Source organism: Sinohyriopsis cumingii, chromosome 6 (assembly GCF_028554795.1).
Source record: "Sinohyriopsis cumingii isolate HCF-2022 chromosome 6, ASM2855479v2, whole genome shotgun sequence".
Lineage (NCBI taxonomy): Eukaryota > Metazoa > Mollusca > Bivalvia > Unionida > Unionidae > Sinohyriopsis > Sinohyriopsis cumingii.
This window is the reverse complement of record NC_142966.1, coordinates 131746547-131770324: the sequence shown is the minus strand read 5'-3', so window position 1 is coordinate 131770324 and position 23778 is coordinate 131746547. Positions and strand designations below refer to the sequence as shown.

General features: G+C 36.3%; 1 protein-coding gene across 1 annotated transcript in view; it reads left to right on the top strand.

Moving 5' to 3' along the window:
* LOC149797987 (uncharacterized) overlaps nucleotides 1–22687 on the top strand; it is a 26288-nt gene extending 3601 nt beyond the window's left edge. Inside the window, exons 2-6 of the mRNA XM_089963062.1 lie at nucleotides 248–436; nucleotides 5370–5568; nucleotides 10910–11029; nucleotides 20537–20659; nucleotides 22481–22687. Coding sequence (XP_089819188.1) covers nucleotides 5395–5568; nucleotides 10910–11029; nucleotides 20537–20659; nucleotides 22481–22555 — 492 coding nt within the window. The 5' untranslated portion in view covers nucleotides 248–436; nucleotides 5370–5394 and the 3' untranslated portion in view covers nucleotides 22556–22687. The remainder of the gene's footprint in view (nucleotides 1–247; nucleotides 437–5369; nucleotides 5569–10909; nucleotides 11030–20536; nucleotides 20660–22480) is intronic.
* Nucleotides 22688–23778: the final 1091 nt, after the last annotated feature.

Below are 23778 nucleotides of genomic sequence, written 5' to 3'. Positions count from 1 at the left end.
TATTAGACACACTCGCGTGTCAACGCATTAATTAAATTCTCATCTAATACTCAGCCACTCCGAATCCTATGACAGAAATCAAATGTATGTGTGTGTGTGCGTGTATGTATGTATATATATATATATATATATATATATATATATATATATATATATATATATATATATATATATATATATATATATATATATGTGTGTGTGTGTATATAAAATACACCAATGTATCATCAGATGCACCATTTTTCAGTAGTGCGATATGGCAAGAGCCCAGCAGACTGCAAGCAACAAAATTGTCGATCCAAAGAGTAAAACAATCGATCATATTGCTGAAATATTGAAAGAATTGCGGAAAGACACGAAATACAAAGAAAATGCAGAACTTGCCACCGACCAATGGAACAGCACCTTGGCGGAGATGGAGAAATTAAGATCAAAGGTACTATCGAACTTAAGTAAGCGAAGATATATATATATATATATATGTAGGTAGGTATGTTAATTATGTATGTCTGTAGTGTAGGTGGGTAGGTAGGTATCTAAGTATGTATGTATGTATGTATGTATGCAAGATGACCAGTTTTATATGTCTTAAAGTTTAGCATAAAAATGTTGGATAATATAATTTACAGTTCACTATTTATAATTCAAATATTAATGAACTCACTTCTCAAAGAATATTGGTTTTCGTAATTCTGGTTTTTAAATATCCCGTATAGTTTCATTGGGACAACTTCAAGGTTTTATAAAAGGCATGTTTTACAATTAAGGTTGTGGAGCCGGTGGTTTCGGGATCCATTATTACTTAATGGTTTCATCAAAACGCTGAAATTTCAAGAAACTATCACATTCTGAATATCCAAATTACACAGAGTTACTTATGTAAGATCTGAATTGATTTGAATAATTATAATAATCATCGTTATCTGACCTTATGAAATGGTTTCTGTACACGAGGATTCAGCAAAGTCATCAGTTTAAATCTAAACTTTGTTGTTCGGAAGGAAGTATATTAGCACGACTATGTTCACCTCATTTAACAGTTGACAATTTCTTGCGTACTTTCCTTTCATTTTGACAGGAATGTCAGAAATCAACGTAAATTTTAAACGTTTTATCAGCACGTCAATAATGTCAAGATTAATACTAAACAACATAATCCTCAATAACAATAAGAAAAATTACAAAAACTTTTTAATTGGTTTCTAGACGTGTCCTTCGATTATACAAAGTGTGTTTGAAATAATTTCTACCTAATTTGAAATGCGGAGTTTGAAAGAATTATGTGGTGAATGATTGTTTTGTTCTGAAGTACAAAAATGTCTACAATTCTACAAAATATTTCATGAAAGAATGTTATGTATGCATGATAAACTGTGATTTTGTAAAATATTAATATAAATTAGAGTGCAATTCCACGTTTTCTATCACCATGATAAGCAATTCCATGTTCCCTCCATCACAATAGTAAGCAATTCCACGTTGCCCCGACCACCATTGTAAACATTTCCACGTTTTCTCCCAATCACTACGGTAAGCAGTTCAACGTTGTCCCCTGAACCCCACAGTAAGCAGTTCCACGTTTCCCCCAATCACCATTCTAAGATATTCCACATTTCCCCCAATCACCTTTGTAAACAATTCCACATTTTCTCCCAATGACTACGGTAAGAAGTTCAACGTTGTCCCCTTAACCCCACAGTAAGCAATTCCACGTTTCCCCCAATCACCATTATGAGCAATTCCACGTTTCCCCCAATTACCATTGTAAGCATTTCCACGTTATCCAATAACAATTGTAAGCAATTCCACGTTTCCCCCTACCACTATTGTAAGCGATTCCACGCTTTCTCCTAATCACCACTGTAAGCAGTTCAACGTTGTCCTCTTAACCCCACAGTAAGCAATTCCACGTTTCCCCCAATCACCATTATGAGCAATTCCACGTTTCCCCCACCACCATTGTAAGCAATTCCACGTTTTTATCCCAATCACCACGGTAAGCAGTTCAACTTTGTCCCCTTTATCCCCACGGTAAGAAAAGCAGTGTATGTGTATTTAATACAACTTACCCCGAAAGTCTTGATATTAAGGAAGACTTTACGCAAAGCAACAACGTTTACATTAATGTTTCGCAGTATTAATATTTCAATTTCGTTCATTTGATTTGTGTTTCAATTTACTCGTTTCATGGAAAATGAACAGTCTAAAAATATATAGTGATAATAATATTTTGTGTGTTCTGCATTTAGTTTAGTGCCATCTAAATTTCATGAGCTGGAATAACTTACAGTAATGTATTTGATTGATATTTAATCAAATACAAGGTTTTATACGAAACCAATAAGTAAATGCATTAAACTTGTAAATTCATATTGCAATTTTAGTGCGTCAGATGTCATAAGGTACATAATTTCATAACTTTTCATGAATTTGATTCAAATTATTTTAGTGCAATACAAAAGTTGGTAAAAATTCACAAATTTGCTACGTATTTAGCGAGAACAAAGTATGAATTTAGTGATTTTTGAAAAACAACAGAAAATTCACATTATTGTATGTTTTTATATATATATGTGTGTATATTAAAATTTGATTTCCTTTTGGAAGACGCAGTGGCTCCATACTTAGTCTGCCTAACTCACAACCAAAAGGATGCAGGTTAAAATCCATTTCGTAGTGTCAGCCAGGGTCAGCTACTGCTCTGTGTCCTTGGACACTACACTGCAGTTGCTTCAGCGCTAAATAACCTACTTGTGTTGATGTTCAGTACACACATTCAGTATGGAAGTCGATAGTAGAGGATGTATCTTCTTAAATTTCCTTTTGCCTCCACAATTTAATTATAACAGTTCTACATACACGTATAGAAATTACCGTAGTACGCTAAAAGTGAATTTTCCTTTTCTTCGGGAAGGAAGACATTTATACATTCATTATTTACTCTGCACGTAGAAAATATGGACAATGCAACTCTGTTAAAATATATTTTACAGGTGTGAAATAATAATTAGTAATCTGATAAAAAAGGACCATTGACATAATTATTTCAAAACGAATACGTCTAACGTATCAAAACGATCCCATCTTTATCAAACTAATAATATATGGTTCGCGAATAGTCAGTTACGCAGTTTCGCCTTAATAATACTTTCGAAGAAAATTAAGTCCGTAGCCACCCTGAAACACCTAAATGGTTTAGATTAATAAAAAATGCCCATAATTCGTCACAACAACAATCGACATAGCTATATTATTCGACCAGTATTTATCAACTTGAGGTACCTCGGGAACACGTACATAAAAAGAAAAGATACAGAGTAAATGAAAATATTGTTTGATAGGAAGGAATGAATATAGTCAAAGATATGTTGGAGAAACTTAAAATGGAATCAATATACAATAATGACTATAGTTGCTTTAGGTTTTGGAAAGCCTACGCTTCATATCTGGATGAACTACGTAGAAGCAGACATCGCTACGCAACATAGCTATATGGCAATAGATCGTTATCCTTGACAAAGAAATATATCTATATAATATATTCCCCGAATCGTAAAAGAATTGCACACTGAGGGAAAACGATAAAAAACAGAAACAACCTTTGATGAATTAGTGAAATGCAAATACATATTCATTGCACCAATGATGAGCCCTAATGTTTTTTGTTTGCGTATGATAGTTTTGATCGTGCTCAGCAGAACAAAGTCTTCAGACGTAAGGGTCTGATTTTTTTTGGTCTAATAAATAGTAGTGACGTTGACTTTCAGTAAATATACAACTACTCAAGAGTTCGGCAAGATAGCAGTACCCAAACTAACTCCAAATATAATTTTTTTTCCTTCTTCTGGATATGTTTTGTCTTCAGTATGAAGGTGAAATGATAAGCTAACATGCCGCGGTGAATGACCTCAATACTATGCCTCTGAAAATCATTACAAAGTCATATTGAAGTAACGACCTTTTCAAGTTAAAATACTACAATGCTTGCACGGCATAAAATGATGTGTTGCTGAATCTTTCTCTTATAACAAATAGAACTGGACAGGGCATAATGTGTTAATACAAATTTGGGAAAAGTTGCGAGAAGGAGCTTGTAATCTACCACCTCTGATACTACAGTTATTTGGCTTGTGGTGTGCGGTATAAACTTTAGAATACCAGTAGAAATTCAGATGCTATTGGAAAGTTGTCCACTTTATACCTGTAATATTTCAAATTTAACAATATACGGTCCAAATTATAGAAGGTGGAACCCAAAACTATAAACCTGAAAACATTTGACCCCAATAAAACATTACCTTTAAATCAAGGTATCTGCTATGATAAATACAGAAATACTATTTTACGACCATATCATATTGGATTAAATTCATGAACGGCGTTTGGGGGTGGCAAGTGGGGCAACCGCCCCAGGCCCCGCTCTTGAGGGGGCCCTGCACTTCAGGCTTAAGATCGTCCTTATGAGTTTGTCAAGCTATATTCTATACCAATCGAGAAACCGATACTCTGGCCCCGCGCGGTCATGGTCGGCCCTAGGCCCCGCGTACTCCTAACACCGCCTCTGATTGAATTATCCATATAGCAGCTAGTACAGCTATTTATAATTTCACACTTAATTACTATACAATACGCGTGAACTTTTTTGTACTATTGTGCAAAATATATAAACGAAAGTAATCCAGAAACATTTTGCAACTCAGCATAGAAAATAATCTCAGTGACTGCAAGTCTTCCAATCATGGCTCATTTCCAGTTTTTCCTGTTGAGGTAACTGTCTTCAGAAATAACATAGTTATTGTCAGATGAACAAACAAACACATAGAAATTGGTAGTGCAAAAGTTAACAAGTTCACTCTGGCAATGATTGTATCAACCTTGCTTTGAAAATTACACCTGATAATGGATTGCAGGGTAGCTATCTTACACCAGCTAATACACAAGTTATCCACACTCAGTTTTTAACTGTATTAAATATTCTTACAGACGAAAACATTAAATATGATGACTGCTGTAAAAGTTATATATTATATATGATGACAGCTGTAAAAGTTATATATTAAATATGATTACAGCTGTCATAAGCAATATCTTTTAAATATACTTAAAGCCGTCAAACAATTATGGTAAGTATGCTTGTATAAAAGTCATTTGTATTTTTATAATCTATCCAATTTAATTATCAAAATATATTTCGATTTAAAGAATTTTTGTAATATTTACTATTATGCATATTATCGTCGTCATCATCATCATCATCATCATCATCATCTCTTCAGATACAAATTGACCAGGTAAACATAAATTGATAATACTACGCGAATATATTTAATGAATTAAAAAATTCAAAGATCAATCGCATTTTCTTTCAGACTGAGCACCATAGCTGGCGACCGAATGGCGGACGCTAATTCGGATATAGCAGATCTGAGCGACCAATATCGGTCTACGAAACTTGCGGAAATGTTTAAGGAAGTTTACAACGAGGAATGGACGGACGCTTTCCAGTATTACGATACATTGTTAAAAAGTGAAGACAAAGTTTTGGATAATCTTGCTTCCATCCCTAAGGTATGCGAAGAGGATTTAAGTTTGATTAATTTAACATGGTACAACTCCAGAAAGAAACCAACGTAATGTTTGGATGGAAGGATATGTATGCGTTGTTAATATTTCACATGATAAAACGATTCTTCTATTAATATTTTTTCTGACAGACCAGAAATGAATCCATTGATTTAATTCAGTATGCCTATTGTCCTTGCAGTTCCATAGACTGTCTTTCAAACGTATTCGAGAAAATATAGTAATTACGTGAACTAGATATGTTGCGCAAATTATAGCATAATGTCGTGAAAATGATAATTTTCTGCTGATTTATGACTGAATCATTTAAAATAACGAGCAAGGATGGCACACTAAATGTATTTGTAAGTCTCTGCATTCGTATGGGAAAATATGAACCAGTTTTTTTTCTGAGCAATACTGCACGACGTTAGGAGAACAATGTAATTGAAGTTATATTGGCATACAAAGTATATCTACAACTATAGGTTCAATACTACATAGTTGCATTAATAATACGCACATAGTACCGTCCACCATTATACATCATGGCGTATAGTGCGCTCAATCATTAGTTTAAAAAAATGCTCGTTTTGGTCAACTTAAAATTGAAATTTAGATCATATTGTGAATAAATGCGCATTTAAAAACAATTCCAGTTGGTCTCGAATGGTGGGATTTCGAATGTCTGTTGATCAAACTAAATTCTGTTTTCTATTTGTGATGGACTGGCTATATTATCTGCTTCAATTCCGTACGATGTATATGTGACTGAAGAACCTGGCTTTGATGCAGCTGCACATGTGGTTCTGTTCTGTCATTGATTGTTTGGAAGCATACAGGAAAAAATATGAATTATTTTAATTGAAATTCTCAGAAAGACGCAAGATTAAATATTGTTTGCTAGGGAATATTTAATTCACTTCGTTTTTAGGTGCAGTAAGAAGAATGCAATTTATGTTAGAAATATAGTCGAAATTACAGTTCATTGTCGCAGGATGGACTTTTCTTGAAACCCATGTAATTGTGATTGGCAGAAATAATTACGGAAAGTATATTTTAAGGAAATTCAAGACTGAAAAAGGTAAATATATTTATTGCCATTGTTATTACCAGCTAAAGAAGACAGATGTATAGGTCATGTCACTTGCATGATCTTTGTTTACATGTCCTGTATGGATATTACCCTCTAATATTTTTGTGATAGTGTTTGAATTTGTAGTAGCGATATAAGTTATCGCACTACAAATTCAAACACCATCTCAAAAATATTAGACGTAAAAAATTTAAAACAGCTGCGGTGTGACAATCCATTTCGCGAGCGAAATTAAGACTTTTCGTCATCTTGGCTTATTTATTTGAATGTCGGTTTTCTATCAAAACCCGCCTTCTTCACTTGCACTTCTGTTTCGAATTTAGTGTTTCAGACTGACTTGTAAAATGGGACGTATCTGAGGGATATATGATAGCCCTTGGCATTACTATGCCTTTCAATGCTATTTGTATAGACCCTTGAAAGCACCACTCATAGCCTGAGCCATTTGATTTGCGAATAGTTATGAACTTCTCATAAATAACTGTTTAAATGATCATAATGGTATTTTTAATAATGTGTCTCTCACGTGTGCCGTGGACATTGCGGATATTACGTTCAGTAATTTGCTTTGTTGAAAGTTTCTTTTGTGACTCGATGAACTTATCTATACCGTCAACTTTATCATCTTTACTTTTCAAATGAACCGCTCCGGTGGCCCAGTGGTTAGAGCGTCCGCCTCGGATGCGAAGGTCGCGGGTTCGAACCCGGCTGAGTTATACCAAAGACTTAAAAAATGGTACTAGCAGCTCCCTCGCTAGGCGCTCAGCATTAAGAGGTTAGTGTTAGGACTGGTCGGGCTGGTGTCAGGATAATGTGACTGGGTGGGATATCATGTTACATGTCAGCGGCATGATGCCCCAGTGCAGGACATCACTATGAACTGTCACATCGTAGCGATATGACTGGAAAATTGTTAAAAGCTACGTTAAAAATCTAAATCACACACACACGGACCAAACAGCATGTTTAGTTCATCCACAGAAAAATCTAAAACAAAACCTCCGGCGTCTGCTACATGAGTGTACATTGTTTACAATGAGAAGTAGTTCCTAACAGATGATACTATTTTAGACACTCGTGTCTTTTAGTATGAAGCAGTGCATTGTGGAAAAAAAGTTTGCACGATTCTGACAATGCAAAGCTAATGGAGAAAACAATGAACACATAATAATCTATGTTGTTGGGCATTTGAAAAGATCCCGGATCTCTAATATGTATCACCATCATCTGACCTTCTCAGAGCATTTCCCAAAAGCGATGCATTCTGCCCAGATCACCCTCAAAATATCTACATAAATCAATGTAATAAGTAAAATTAAATATTTGTGAATTTTACATTCTCGAATGTTTCAGTTACAGAGTTTTTCCTATTTGGGTTTCTCAGCTTCATAGTGTAATGTTTCAGTCTGCAGCCGATCAGTTCCACACCAATACTGGTTCCACACCTATACCTGGCTAATTTGGAACATTCACCAACTCTTCCAACGATTTTCAGTTCCACACCTATACCTGGCTAATTTGGAACATTTACTAACTCCACCAACGATTTGCAGTTCCACACCTATACCTGGCTAATTTGGAACATTTGCTAACTCTTCCAACGATCTGCAGTTCCACACTTTAATCTGGTTTAACTGGAAGGTTAATGTTGCAGTTTGCAGTCGACTAGTTGCACACCTGAAGTTAAGTGGTTAAGTTCTAACAATCACTAACTGCAAGATTGAAGTAACAATTCCTTTTATCTTATTTTAATATTTAGATTTTACTTATGTTCTCAGTTTAAATGATTTGCATTTTTGTCTTGGTTTGATTCGAGATAAAATTATAATATGGTTACATTGCTTATCTGTGATATACGACCAATTGATATATTTTTGAACATATTTATTGAAATTAACATCTATACATTTAACAACAGACCACAACACAATATTGCCATACTCATATTTTTTGTGGTCCTCACGAATCATTATGACAAGTTGTTCTGGTGCTCAGATGCCAACGTAAAGCATTCGAGCATCAACACAAATTGTCTCAATCATATTTGAGCGCAAGAAGGTATTGTCACAGCCACATCTGAGCACCTGAATATATGGTCATAATCACATTTGTATCATCAAGAAATATTAGCTCCATTGTAATTGAGCACCAAAATATGTTGCACATACCAGACATGAGCACTAGAAGATATCATGCTTTCAAATGTATAAAGGTTTAATTATTTTAAGTTTTATAACTTTGATCTAATAGCACATAGCTTGCGGCCTGATCAAGGGGCGAGGTATGTAACTGAATTATTCAAATAATCTCAGATACTTTTCTTATATGAACGTTTCCAACTTTAAACTCGTGAGTAATTTGGGTTTACTTGCCTGATTTAAAACGGATGCTTTCCATTTTATATTGTTGATAAGAACTCGCTATTTTCCGTCCGATGCGTAGCATATACGTTTTTTCCTCTTGAAAATACACGTATTGTCTGTCATTCGCCAACAGAAAACATTGATACCTGATATGGTTGCAGCCGCCTTCACAGATAACATTTTAGCTGCATGTTCCTAGTCATGTATAAATGTTAGAGATGGTGGTGGAGACGTACTGGCACCTTGACTGACTCCATACGTACAACCAACAATTCTGCAAACATGATAATATAACAGAAGCTATTATATACAACAATGACTAGAAGTACTCCCTCCTTCCTTAACCAAAAGAAAACATCGTTAGTACCATATGAGACCGCACTCTTTCCGTCGGTTCGGCATGGCAACTTAGTGCACGTCGGCGTCTAATAACCCCCACAACCACACTAATCAGTTACCAGTGAAGTACAATTCCCTCAGTTGTTGAGAGAATTATGGTGATGTATACAATTCTTTATAAGGATGCTAAATTATTTATTGTAAATTTATTGATCGAACCTTGTCATTTTCCGGGTTAGGTCAAACTTAACGTTCCGTGGTGATATCGACTCCTACATTTATGTTCTGTTCGTAATGTGATAATACATGACACGTTATCACTCTGCAAAATAAGTTGTTTACAAGATGGATTGTGTTCTGAACGCTGTAATATTTAGATAATAATACACTAATTGCGTCAGTATGATGTTACACTAATTGGGTCAGTATGATGTTACTATGTCTTATTGTTATCTGAATCTGTAGTAAAATCATTGCTTTTCTCATTTTCCTGAACCTCTGCTGACCTGTGAATGCTCTTACTTGTATTCAATAGAAAGCAAAAGTTATACCTTAACAAGAAACCAAATATTTACTGAATTCAGTGTCTTCAATTCTGCGCAGACCGGCTAAGCAAACAAGTGTGATTCGGCGGGTCAAGGAAACATTTTTGTACGACTGCTCCAGTCATTTCAGTCAAGTTCAAATTTGTCCACCAAAAATGAAACAGTATATCTTGACTTTTATTTCATTTTATGTCCAGCTTAATTCCGAACAATGAAATAATATAGCCTTGGTCATTTGAACTTAAAGAAATGGAATTTTATCCAAAATGTAGTACAAGATCGAATCATACAAACAATTTAAACATTGGAGTGATGCCTTTTAGGCGACCTAAGAGCAATTAGGCATGTATATAATCACTTTCTGAAACAACAGACTAAGACTTTTTGATGCATTACTTACAAAAGGTACGTAATTTATAAAGTCGTAATGAAAATGTGCTTGATATATTACGAGCCTGCAGTGATAACAAACAATGCTCTGGGCATCTCCTTTTTTAAGTGGTGGTCTTATCTCATGTTCTCTAGTTCGTGCAACTGAGTCATATGATTGCTGCTGCTTTCCTTTCAATCCGTTTCAGGCGTTGCAGACTGAATGAACCTCCGTGATGCACCGAGTGTTTTGAGAAATACAGAATTTCTGGAGAATTTATTTGTGTTCAAGTTAGCGTTTTCTTCTGATTTCCAGACCTTTCGGTATCACAGTTTAAGAATCGGAAATAATAATAATGATAATAATAATAATAATAATAATAATAATAATAATAATAATAATAATAATAATAATAATATTTAACATATCACAATAAGAAACTATTTTTATTAGATTAAGTCAATACACCACTCTCGACAAGAATGAGACGACTGAGCCGTGGCAATGAAACTTTATAAATATATAACACCTTTTCCATTAAAAAGAAACTCGACAAGCCTCGTTTACTTTTAAAGAAAAATTTATACATATATCTGTTAGTGTGTATGTCTATGTCCTTTATCATTTTTTGCAGGACATTTATACCGTCTACATAGATTTATTTAACCAACAGTCAGAAGATTTAGAGAGACACATGCAGCAAATGTTAAGTATTATGAAGGATCCCGTATTCAGAGTGGATGAGCATAACCCTGTAAGTGTCATATGTTGTGTGATGGGACGGTCAAAGTTCATTTTGCGGTTTTGACAAGTACCATTTTCGACTATTGTCTACAAGAGACAAACATGGAGGTCGAAATTCAGACAGCTCTTGCTTACATAATTCTAGATATTCAGGAAATTAACGTATAAGCTCAACAAAAAAGTCATACTTTCTATGACTTGCCTTTATAGTTACCGAGCAGCACGTATTCTTCATTTTATTTTCCTAAATGTGTACATCATGTGCTAACAACAATAATGACCATTAGGTATACAAATGCTCGTCTCATCAATTTGTCACTGCCCTCTGTGACCTAGATGCTGTTTTTTCCCATTGTACATGCTCATTTAATGTATGTATCGATATTAATGCAGATAAGTATAAATACTCTGTAGTCAGTGTCTACTGGCGACCGCTCCGGTTGCTTAAGTGGTTAGAGCATCCGCTTCGGATATGGAAGGTCGCGGGTTCGAACCCCAGGCCGAGTCATTCCAAAATGACTATCAAGTGGAACTAGCAGCTGCCTCGATTGGCGTTCAGTATCAAGTGGTTAGTGTTAGGGCTGGTCGGTGTAACAGAATTGTAACCGTAACCGAGTGGGTTTTGGATTAAATGAATAACGCAAACACAATGTGATGGGCGATGGAAATTTATAAAATGGATTAATAAAATGTATATATATTATAAATACAATGATTCTCTCACGCTCTCAACATACGATTGATCCAATCACTCTACACAAACATTAATTTTGAGAAACGAAAATATGATTCATGTAATCTTACGTATGGAAAGTGAGATTCAAATAATCTCAAGGAATTCAAATACGTTTCAAACAATATGCGCTGTAAGTGAGATTCACATAATCTCCTATAGTATGCAATGTAAGTGAGATTTCACATAATCTCCTATAATACAAATAAGATTCAAAATAATCTCATAAATGAAAATGTACTCAGTTGAAACATCAACTGGAACAAAGATGACTCATAACACTTGTGCAATCATGATTCATAAACTAATGAACCGCACAGTTTCACCGAATCCTTGGGTTGGCCCACACATTTATCGGCCGCTCACACCCTTCACGGATCCACCACATGTACAGACATACGTATACACATAAGAACGGACAGCACACAGCACCCTTCTATTGGCTACGTCTACATTCGTGGCTCCACCACGTGTACAGACACGTATACACATACGTATAGACGGCACGCTTCACTAAACAGCTACAGTCAGCCCTATACAGCTACCGTCAGCCCTACACATCTTCAGTCAGCTTTAAACAGCCCTGAACAGCTACAATAAAACCCAAACTGGTCATAATAATGGGTTCTTAAAAATCTTTAGATATATGCTAATAAATTAAACTCAAATAGCAGCCTGCAATTCAAAGTTCACAACGTGTCAAATCTGCGTAGTAGTAAATGCATCAATACACGATATGACATTAAAACCGGAATAAGCTTCACATATCAAATAAAATATAAATTTAACACTTACCCCTATGGCTGGAGAACACAATGGAGAACGTTCACTCTTTGACAAGATCCAAAACGGCCAGTGTCGGTTAGAAATGTAATCTACCTTAAATCCATAGGAGTGTGAGTAATAGTCAGGGTAAAATATCCGTGTATACCGTGCTATTACTGTCTCTCGCCGTAAGTAATTTTCGACGAGATACATGCTAGTACAGTCGCTTACCTGGAAACACAATTATTCACCCTAGATAACGTTGTACGCATGTACAACGAAAAATGGTCAAATCGTTCTAAGGCAAAACCAAGTTATTTCTTGCCTTAGTCTGTGACAATACCTCCCCCCCCCAAGAGAAAAAATGTACACATATTTGTTAGCTTTCACAGAATACAAGAAAAATAACTACTAATGCCATCTTACAATATTTACACTGGTTATATAGTAATCTGGATTTTCTATACTGGATAAAAGAAAATTCCAACTTTTCAATAATGCCTTCTCAAGTAGTCTGCCTCTATATTTTCAACTCCTCTTATTGCCTCTGCACGGAAGCAATAAGGTTGTAGTGTCAGCGCCCAACGCATCAATCGAGCGTTAGCGACCTTAGCCTTGTTTAAATACAATAGGGGTTGGTGATCAGTCTCGAGAACGAAATCTCTTCCAAAAAGATACGCATGAGACTTTCCAATACCCCACACTACGGCCAAACACTCTTTCTCAATAATCGATTAGTTTTTCTCCCCGGGTAGCAATTTCCTACTTTAATAAACTACGGGTAACTTATGGTTTTCTTGCTCTTGCAGTAACACTGCTCCCAACCAGTTTCAGAGGCATCTGTTCTTAAAATAAAGGGTTTGCTAACATCTGGCAATTTTAATACAATTTTAATATAGGTGCACTGATTAGTTTCTCTTTGAGCGCACAAAAAGCTCTATCTTGTGGCTGTCCCCACTCTACTTCGTCGTCGTCGATAACTGCCGTACAAACGATATTTAAGACCCCTTTTTCTACATTGTCGCTCTGTCTCTTGATGTACAAGCAGTAAAACCTGATCTCCTACAAAAAAATATTCCTATTTCGCGCTCTGCGGTTATAATACTTGGCACATCTGCGTCCAGATTTCATTAATTCATCACGTGCCATCTGGCATGTACTTTCTCGTTTTTCTCGCAGATCTAACACGTACTGGTAGGTAGTTTTTATTTCCTCGTTCGCGACGCCACCTGTCCAAAGTTCGCGTAGTATCCGCATCGGGCCTCGAAATGTTCCTCCGTACAGCAATTCGAAGGGCGAAAACCCTAAACTTTCTTGCGGTACTACACGGTACGCGAACAGAACCGTGTTCAAATAGCGGTCCCAGTCTTGCAGACGTTCCGCGCACATTTTTCGTAGCATATGTTTCAGGGTACCATTAAACTTCTCTACCAGTCCATTGCACATCGGATGGTATGGGGTAGTGTTCAGCTGTTTGATGGACAACAGCCTACTTATTTCACCCATGAGGTCAGATGTGAATTGGACACCACAATCCGTAAGGATTTCTTCTGGCACCCCTACCCTACTGAAGATGTCAACCAATGCTTCAGCAACCCGTTCCTTTTCAATATTTGATAACGCTACGGCTTCGGGGTATCTGGCTGCGTAATCCACAAGAGTAAGAATATACCGGTTCTTCCTTTCGGTAACTGGTTGTATTGGTCCTACAATATCTACCGCCACTCTTTTAATGGCATATCTATTAATGGCATCTGTTCTAAAGGCACCCTAGTGACCCTTCCCTTACATACGATTTTCTGACATACGTCACAGTACCTACAGAACCGTGTGACATTGCCATTAACACTAGGCCAGTATAATTAAGCGACTACTCTGCTGGTGGTCTTCGCCTTACCCAGGTGCCCTGCCATGCTAGACTCATGTGCCACCCTAAGTACACGAGATCTGTATCTCTGGGGTACGACTACTTGCCAATACCTCTTGCCCTCTGGAATGATAAACTCCCTATGAATTATTCGTTCCTCCGAACGAATCTCGAGCTGCCCCACCCTTGCAGTGTTTAAATGCGCCGGACGCGATTTTCACAATAGTTTTGATGGATTAGTCGCGTTCTTGCTCTCGTTTGAACTCGTCACTCGAAATTCTGGAGATCGACTCAGGGACTTTTAATTTCTGAAACGCGTTTTTCTCTCGTAGGGTTTGTCCTCGCGTTTCGACTGCCTGGGCCAAAGGTATCCTGAAATCTGCCATAGTTGGAAGACGGAAACCTTCAGCATTTCCGATCGTCAGATCGTAAATAGGGTTTTCCATACAAAGGTTATCAACGGTTCCGGTTAGGAAAGGTGTTTCTACCGTGATCCTTGCAACGGGAATGCGACCTGATCGTCTGATCGAGTAGCATACATGGGGACTCCCACCCGAGAATTTGGTTATCCTGCACAAGACTACGTTTGATCACTACACCCGTGCAACCAGTGTTACGTTATTGTTACAGCATTTGCCTTCTACTCACTAAAAAGACGATACAAGTCCAGTATTTGTTCATTATTGGGTTTTTATTGTGCATAGAGGTTGATAAGTGGAGATTGATACATTTCTCCTGCTTTGTTACACCCTTATCATATGGGACAAAGGCCAAGTCACATTTTCCTTGAAGCAAAAGAAACATCAGGCTCTTTTCTTAATGCAATGCCTTGACCAGCAACCCCCGACTTTAGAAGCTCCAATGGAATGACCACCACTAATATGCAAGTCATACTATGTTGTTTATACAGACAAGTAGCAAACTAACCAATCAGAAAGTTACTTACCACTTGCCATACAATAGAACAACCCAGCATGAACAGTAATCAGGGTAGCTTCATTGCTCAGTGAACAAAACTCTAACAGGTAATCATGGTTCAAAGTTACCTAAGTGGCTATATATGTGTAAAATGAGAATAACAATAATTGCAAGTGCTGACTTTATTTCACTCATTAATAAACATAATAAACATTAACTACATAAAAATAATAAAATACCTAGTTCTGCCTAATTAATACATGAATATATAAAATTATAAAATAAATATGCTCCTGCTACATAATGCTACGACTTCTCGACCGTTCACAAAACCTCTCGCGGTTGGTACTCGCGCTTCGGGGAAAAGACACGTGCCAAGTGAATGAATACCCGGTTCTACCTGCACAATATTAGCAGACATACCTTTACTCTGTATAGACACGGCTACTTTATGTGCAAGTCCCTTCCTTTTAGGACATTTTGCTTGAATATGATCCCATTCCTTACACAAGTAACATTGTACACCCTGACGACCTGTATCCCAAACTGACCTACTTGCCTCAGCTGATTTCGCAAGCTCTCTAGGCATCGGCCTCGTAAAATCTTAAAATCTTTTGAAACCACGTTCTGGGTTCCCCCATGAGCCTCGGCAATGAAATCGGCCTGCTTAGCCATATCCTGTACGTTTGAGAAGACATTCTCTTTCAGAAACTGACTTAATTCCCGACCAGCTGTGTTCAGCAATTGATCCCTTAGCAAAAAAATCAGCCAACCCTTCAAACGTTTTCACCGCTTTGCCGGTGGCCGAGTGGTCTAAAGCGCTCTCCGTCACGGATCACTGCCATCTCACCTCTGTCTGCGTGGGTTCGAGTCTCGGGCATGGCCAATGTGGACATGTGAGAAAGCTTGCCGGTAGCTTCTCGTGGGTCCGTGGTTCTTTCCGGGGTTTTCCCGGGTTCTTCCTCCACCATTAATACTGGCCGCCACGTATAGCCTATCTTGTGTTGAAAAATGGCGTTAAACCATATAACAACAACAACAACAACCGCTTTGCCGCATTCAATCCACTGCTGAAAATAGTTCGCTATTCTAACGATGAACTGACCAAAGGTTTCTCCCTTCTCGGGCTCGCTATATCTGAACTTTTTTACGGAAACCCTGTTCAGTCAGCTCGTACATTTTTAGAAGTGCTTCCTTCAGGACGTGTAATTAAACACATCGTCTCTAGGAAGTCGCGAGTACACATCCAGTGCCTTACCTTTTAATAAAGCACTGAGATGCAGTGCTCAGTCATTTCGACTCCCCTTCTGGTTCTAGGCGTACCGCTCAAACCGATGAAGATAACTGTCCATGTTATCTTTTTCATCGTCAAAGGGGGGTAATTTAGGGCCCTTTAGTTTGCTAGAGGCAGAATCGCGCTCTCCTTTTCTAGCTGTTGCTAACTCTACACGACGTTCATGATCTCGTTGCCTTAAACTTTCTTCTGTCTCCAAAGCTTCTAACTTTGCTTGTTTTTCCCTTTCTAACTTTCTATCCTCTACTTTAAGCAGTTCTATCTTCTCTCTCTACGCTCCCTTTCCCATTCCATCCTTTCCTTCTCGGCCAGCTTTTGTAATTCTGATTTCTAATCTTGCCTGCTTTTCTAACTCTACCCGCCTTTCCTCTGTTTCCCTTTTCTCCCTTTCAAGTTGTTTGGTTATTTCCATCTCCTTTACCCTTTCATCCCTCTCCCGGGCTTGTTCTTCCCTTTCTAATTCCCTCGCCTTTACCTTTTCATCCCTCTCCCGGGCTTGTTCTTCCTAAATACATTTCCTTAAACTTTCTCCCTCATATCCAAGTTCTTTACCTAAGGTGACCAAGTCCTTAAGGGATGACATGACTGATAGTAATAAAACAAATTTAATTTTATAGAACAAACCAACCTTATCTTCCTGAAGAGGACAACCAAACAAAATGAATATGTATTTGAATGTATTTATAATGGACCCACGGACCTAGAAAGGCTAAACAAATAAACACCTACTTGAAGATTATCTTCTCAAGAAGGTCACACTCTAATATATAAACAATAAGTGTAGACTTTTACAAACAAAATGATGACGATTGACTTAATCCAAAGATCCCACTTCTGACACCATTGTAACAGAATTGTAACCGAGTGGGTTTTGGATCAAATGAATACGCAAACACAATGTGATGGACGATGGAAATTTATAAAATGAATTAATATATATAAGTATGTATATGTATGTATCTATATGTATGTCTATGTATGTATGTATCTATATGTATGTATATGTATGTATCTATAAGTATGTATGTATATATATGTATGTATGTATATATATATATGCATGTATGTATGTATGTATGTATGTATGTATGTATGTATGTATGTAAATATATATGTATGTGTGTGTGTGTGTGTGTATGTGTGTGTGTGTGTGTGATAAATACGCTCTCAACATACGATTGATCCAATCACTCTGCACAAACATTTACAAATTGAGAAACGAAAATATGATTCATGTAATCTTACTTATGGAAAATGAGCTTCAATTAATCTCAAGAAATTCAAAACATATTTCAAATAATATTTGCGCTGTAAGTGAGATTCACATAATCTCCTATAGTATGCAATGTAAGTGAGATTTCACATAATCTCCTATAATACAAATAAGATTCAAAATAATCTCATGTAATTGAAAATTTACTCAATTGAAACATCAGTTGGAGCAAACATGACTCATAACAATTGTACAGTCGTATGATTCATAAACTGATGAATCGCACAGTTTCACCGAATCCTTAGGTTGGCCCACACATTTATCGGCCGCTCACACTCTTCACGGATCCACCACATGTACAGACATACGTATACACATACATACAGACAGCATACAGCACTTTGTATTGGCTACGTCTACATTCGTGGCTCCACCATGTGTACAGACACACGTATACACATACGTATAGACAGCACGCATAACTAAACAGCTACAGTCAGCCCTACACAGCTACCGTCATCCCTAAACAACTACCGTCAGCCCTAAACAGCTATAGTCAGCCCTAAACAGCTACCATCAGCTCTAAACAGCCCTGAATAGCTACAATAAAACCAAACTGGTCATAATAATGGGTTCTTAAAAATATTTAGATATATGCTAATAAATTAAACTCTAATAGCATCTTGTAATTCAAAGTTCACAACGTTTCAAATCTGCGTAGTAGTAAATGCATCAATACACGATATGACATTAAAACCGGAATAAGCTTCACATATCAAATAAAATATAAATTTAACACTTACCCCTATGGCTGGAGAACACAATGGAGAACGTTCACTCTTTGACAAGATCCAAAACGGCCAGTGTCGGTTAGAAACGTAATCTACCTTAAATCCATAGGAGAGTGTGTAATAGTCAGGGTAAAATACCCGTGTATACCGTGCTATTACTGTCTCTCGCCGTAAGTAATTCTCGACGAGATACATGCTAGTACAGTCGCTTACCTGGAAAAACAATTATTCACCCTAGGTAACGTTGTACGCATGTACAACGAAAAATGGTCAAATCGTTCTAAGGCAAAACCAATTTATTTCTTGCCTTATTCTGTGACAGTCGGCCTGGTGTCAAGATAATGTGACTGGGTGGGGCGTGATGTTACATGTCTGTGGCATGCTGCCCCAGTGCTAAACATTATTATAAACTGCCACACTTCAGACATCACAGCGATATGACTGAAAAATGTTAAAGCTACTTTACAAATCCAAATCGCGCGCGCGCAAACACACACACAACAGACACAAAGTCCACTGACATATTGAAATGCTTGTATCTCCAGCAAAATGTTTTCAAATTGTCATTTGTTGTCTTTTACAAGTGCACTCTTCGTTCAATATAGGTGTGCATGAAGCAATATTTATGAACACCCACGTGACTTCTTTATTGTGATGTCTTAATTTATCTAAAATTTCGACTCAGTGTTTGCTCATATAGACTCATAGTGTTTGATTATCTATATGTACCATTATTGTCATGTATATCTATATCGTGTGTGTTAATTGTCATAACTATAGATTGGAAGGGTCATTTAGTAAATAACATACTAAACACCAACTTTCTATATGATAGTGGGCTGGTACTTTAGTAAAGATGACGACATTTGAGTTGAGTTCATGAGTTTTCTGAAAAAACCACGATGATCTAATTTTTGTTTTACTAGCTGCTAAATTGCCTGGCCTTGATTACTAGTTGAAATGATCTACAATGAATATTCGACTCTATTTTTGTTCTTCAAACGTCGTCTGTGTATTTATATAAGAGATATTTACCTGAAATTAGTTATTCCTAGCATAAACAAACGTTTTTTGTGACAAGTAAAAACAATTTATTCATGTTTTTTTCTTAATGCAACTTCGTCTCAGCACAAGAGGGTATATCGATGCTCATATAAATGTTTCGATCGTGATATGTAATCATTTGGTTATCATTTATTTAATATTTCCTGGTCTTCTATTTGTTCATAAAACTCTACCATATCAGATGTAAACCTATTTTTCATTTCTTGTTTAATTTCTTTCCTACTGTGTTTTTCCCCCTTTTCTTCTTTCTTCTTCTTCTTCGTCTTCTCTAAAGTGGTTAAGTTAAATCGGGTTTATTTGTTATTTTTTATTGCAAATTACCCACATGCTGCATACTAGCCATCCAAGATAGCTATTATTGTTGTATATAGTTGCAAATAGCGAATCAAAACCGAATTACCACTCCTCTCGAACTAATTTATCAATATTCATCATAATTGACAGGAATCATATGTATACAAATGACGATGACGTCCCATCCAATTCGAACTCTGCAGTAGAAAAGGATATTGTTAACGACATTTTCATCGAACCACTCAGACGACGAAATATGACAGAAAGTGGCCAAACATACACGATTAAATGGAACTAAGTAGCATTGTATACTTTTTAAACACTTGTCAAACGTGCGTGAAACGTGAGCATATTTTCTACGAAATACCTTTTTGATGGCATCATGAGACCTCTTTGCTTCTTATAAGCAAGCTGAGCTATATTATGCACATTTAAGCCTCTTGCTGACATTTCCCTTCTTTCTGAGTTCGGTTCCAAATAATATGCTTTTTATGGAAATAGGCCGTAAATTCAAACAAAGCAATGGAATCTTTGATGAACTGAACCATCTAATTTTGTTTATAACTATACATTTAAGGTTACTACCAAGAAAGAGCATTCAGGCAGAGATGAATCCAATGAAGCAGAACAGGAGACAAGAATTCTTATAAAGAATTTGCAGAAGAGTATGGCAAAAGAGTCCACAAGTAATCTATTCAAGGTATTAATCTTATTGTATATAGATCAACTCGTAAGTCAACCGGAACTTAACACTTAAATAAATGCACGAACTCACTGAATTTCTATTTAAAAGTGCAATGTATATAAACGAAATTATGTATCAAATTTGAAACCCATACACCAGATAGAGACAAACGTGGTTATCCTTTATCCCATATAGAACATTTGAATTTATAATCTTATGAAAGATACTGATATAGTTAAACGTCAGTACAATCGAATATATTAGAAGAGAGTTTTAATTTGTTCATGCAGATGATAAATCCATGCTCCGAGTAATTTCACATTATCAACTAGGTCTCGTGCACCATCACACTAATCCACCTAACAATGCGCACATTCATAAAAAGGGACGGAAGAAAAGTAAAAAACAAGTGTTCGAGGAGCACATGAACCACACCGTCATACAAGTGGAAATTGACTTTTATCTAAATGCTCGAATTCACTCAATTTATATTCAGAAATTTGATATTTAGAAATTCAACCTCAATTTTATATCTCGAATTATAATTTTAAATAAAAGGATACAAAAAAGATAAATCTTTTTCCTTCTGTCTTGTTATAATAGTTTTTGCTTCTTTTGTTCCTCATTGTTTCTTTGGTTTTTTGCGGGTGGAATTAAAATGAATGGAATAGTCAAAGATGGCTGAATGCAGCCACACTACGATAACCCTGGAAATACGATATTACGATTTATTGCTTCTATGTAACTGGAAGATTTCGATAAAATTCTTTTAGACAATAAATTATTAAAATTGAGTTTGTTTGTTCAAATTACTCCTTTCTTGCTATATTTCATCTTAAAGAATCATTTGATAGTTTTGTACTTAAAACACTCAGTAACTTAAATGGATACTTGGACTGCTACATCCACTTGACTTTCTCTTGGGTCTCTTGATGTTGAATTGTCCATGTATTGTGCCTTTCATTTACAGTGATGTTGTATGGAGTAGGTTTATACACGTGTAATATGATTGTCGACCCAGTGCAAGCATTGCAAGATGAAAGAAGGCTTGAACGAGACCTTTTTAATATATGACGTAGAAATTGGACTTTCTTTGATTGGTCAAAATACTGGACTTTAAATACATTCATTCACATTATTTAACATCAAGAGGTTAACATTACAGGTCTTTAACATAAACAGGTTAACATAGCAGGTCTTAACTGAATCTGGATCTATCCTGAAGATCACGCGAGAATGCGAGTGTGATATACTATTCCAACAGTTCGGTTAGCGACTAAGCGTCAGTTTTCAGTTTTCAAATTATGCATTCCTACTTGGTTAAAAACTTGTACCTGCGTGTCCAAGAGGACACAAATTATTTCGTCTATTTCTTTTGTCTGTGCGCGTCTGTAGTTTATTTCTTGTGACTGTTTTTTCGCTTGAAATAAAAGTTAATGACGTAGAAACGGAGGTAGAGAAAGAAAAGAAATGATCTTCGTTAATGATGGTCTCTAGTTCCATTTTTTATTTTTATGAATATCAAATTCTTCAAAATTGGTATGTACTGAATGAATAAACTTGTCTGAACTCAGTTCAAACTTCAACATAGTTGTCGAAATGCAGTTACATAACAAATAATGCCAGAAATTAGAAGTCATATAGTAAATCATTACTTTTACTTTGAATAATGCATCCATCCTAGCATATGGCCTACACTTCTGCAGGGGACCTCAGAAACCTCAGTACATTTAAACCTCAGAGACCTCAGTACATTTAAAACATTCTGAGTGAGACAAAATTATCCTATTTACATCATTACAAGTGTGTATCAACAAACTGTATTTTTTGTTTCAGCACTACCGTGATGTGTCGTCCTTTAAGAAGAAGCCGGAGTGGATGAAGGATGTGGCATCTAATGAAGCATTATAAAGGTTCACATCAAAACTGTTGGAGCTTATATGGCTGATGATGTTCCAAGATCCACCTATTGTTCTAAAATGGTTGGCACCAGGCTCAAACACAGACAAAACTAGTTTTGCGTTCTACACGAAAAGTGGCGATATTGTCCAAAGGACCGTCTGGCCCGCGATCTATTTGTCCGAAACAGGACCGCTGATAGCCAAAGGTGTTGTTCAGACGAAATAGACATAGTGTGAAAGTACCAAAGTTACGTATATAATCCATTAGTCGAAGAAGGTAACTGCCTCTGTTTAGAGAATCACCTTTAATCGAGTATTTATCTCAGAGAGAGAGAGAGAGAGAGAGAGAGAGAGAGAGAGAGAGAGAGAGAGAGACAAGCCATTTGTTTTGTAGCATGAGTCACAAATCCTTATTTTGTCATAGTCACAAAGAAAAGGATGCAATATATAACATTATGAGTGAAAACTGTTCACATTGAAACTGTATTTATTGATAAACTGCTATATGTACATAATATGAATCTCACTATTTTATATAATTATATTTCATAACATTAAGCTATTGTGTATTTTCTAACATTAAGTTATTGCGACTTACTCGGGAAATAACAATTTTGCGGATATATATATATATATATATATATATATATATATATATATATACCTACATACATTTATATATATACCTACATATATTTATATATATGTGTGTGTTTGTGTGTCTGTGTATAAGCTGAATTAACATTTAATAAAATAATTATATCATAAAATTTTATCATTTTTAATTCGTACTTTACGGAAATTCCAACCCAGGTCCGCTGGTAAACGGCTCCAGTCGCCTTGCCTGCACGCACCAGTCCATATACCATCACAATTAAGCATACATCACCAAAATGTGATACTACGAAGGTGGTAGTATATGCACTCCTGCGAGTTAGACACACTCGCATAGCGACCTAGTAATTAATTCACATCTGACTTCAATCTATCCGGATTCCTATGACAGAATTCACGGTAAACATGATTTACGATAAAGAGTTACAAATATAAACCAAACAGCATGGAAAGTGCTATACCTGGATTCTAATGGAGAACGCTTGATATTACTAGGCAAAATTAATATTTTAAAAAAAAAAAATCATAATGCTATCATACTGGTTAGAGAATTTTATAATTCGTACTCTATGGACATTGGAACCCTGCTGCGCGAGTAAACGGCACCCATATTCTTGT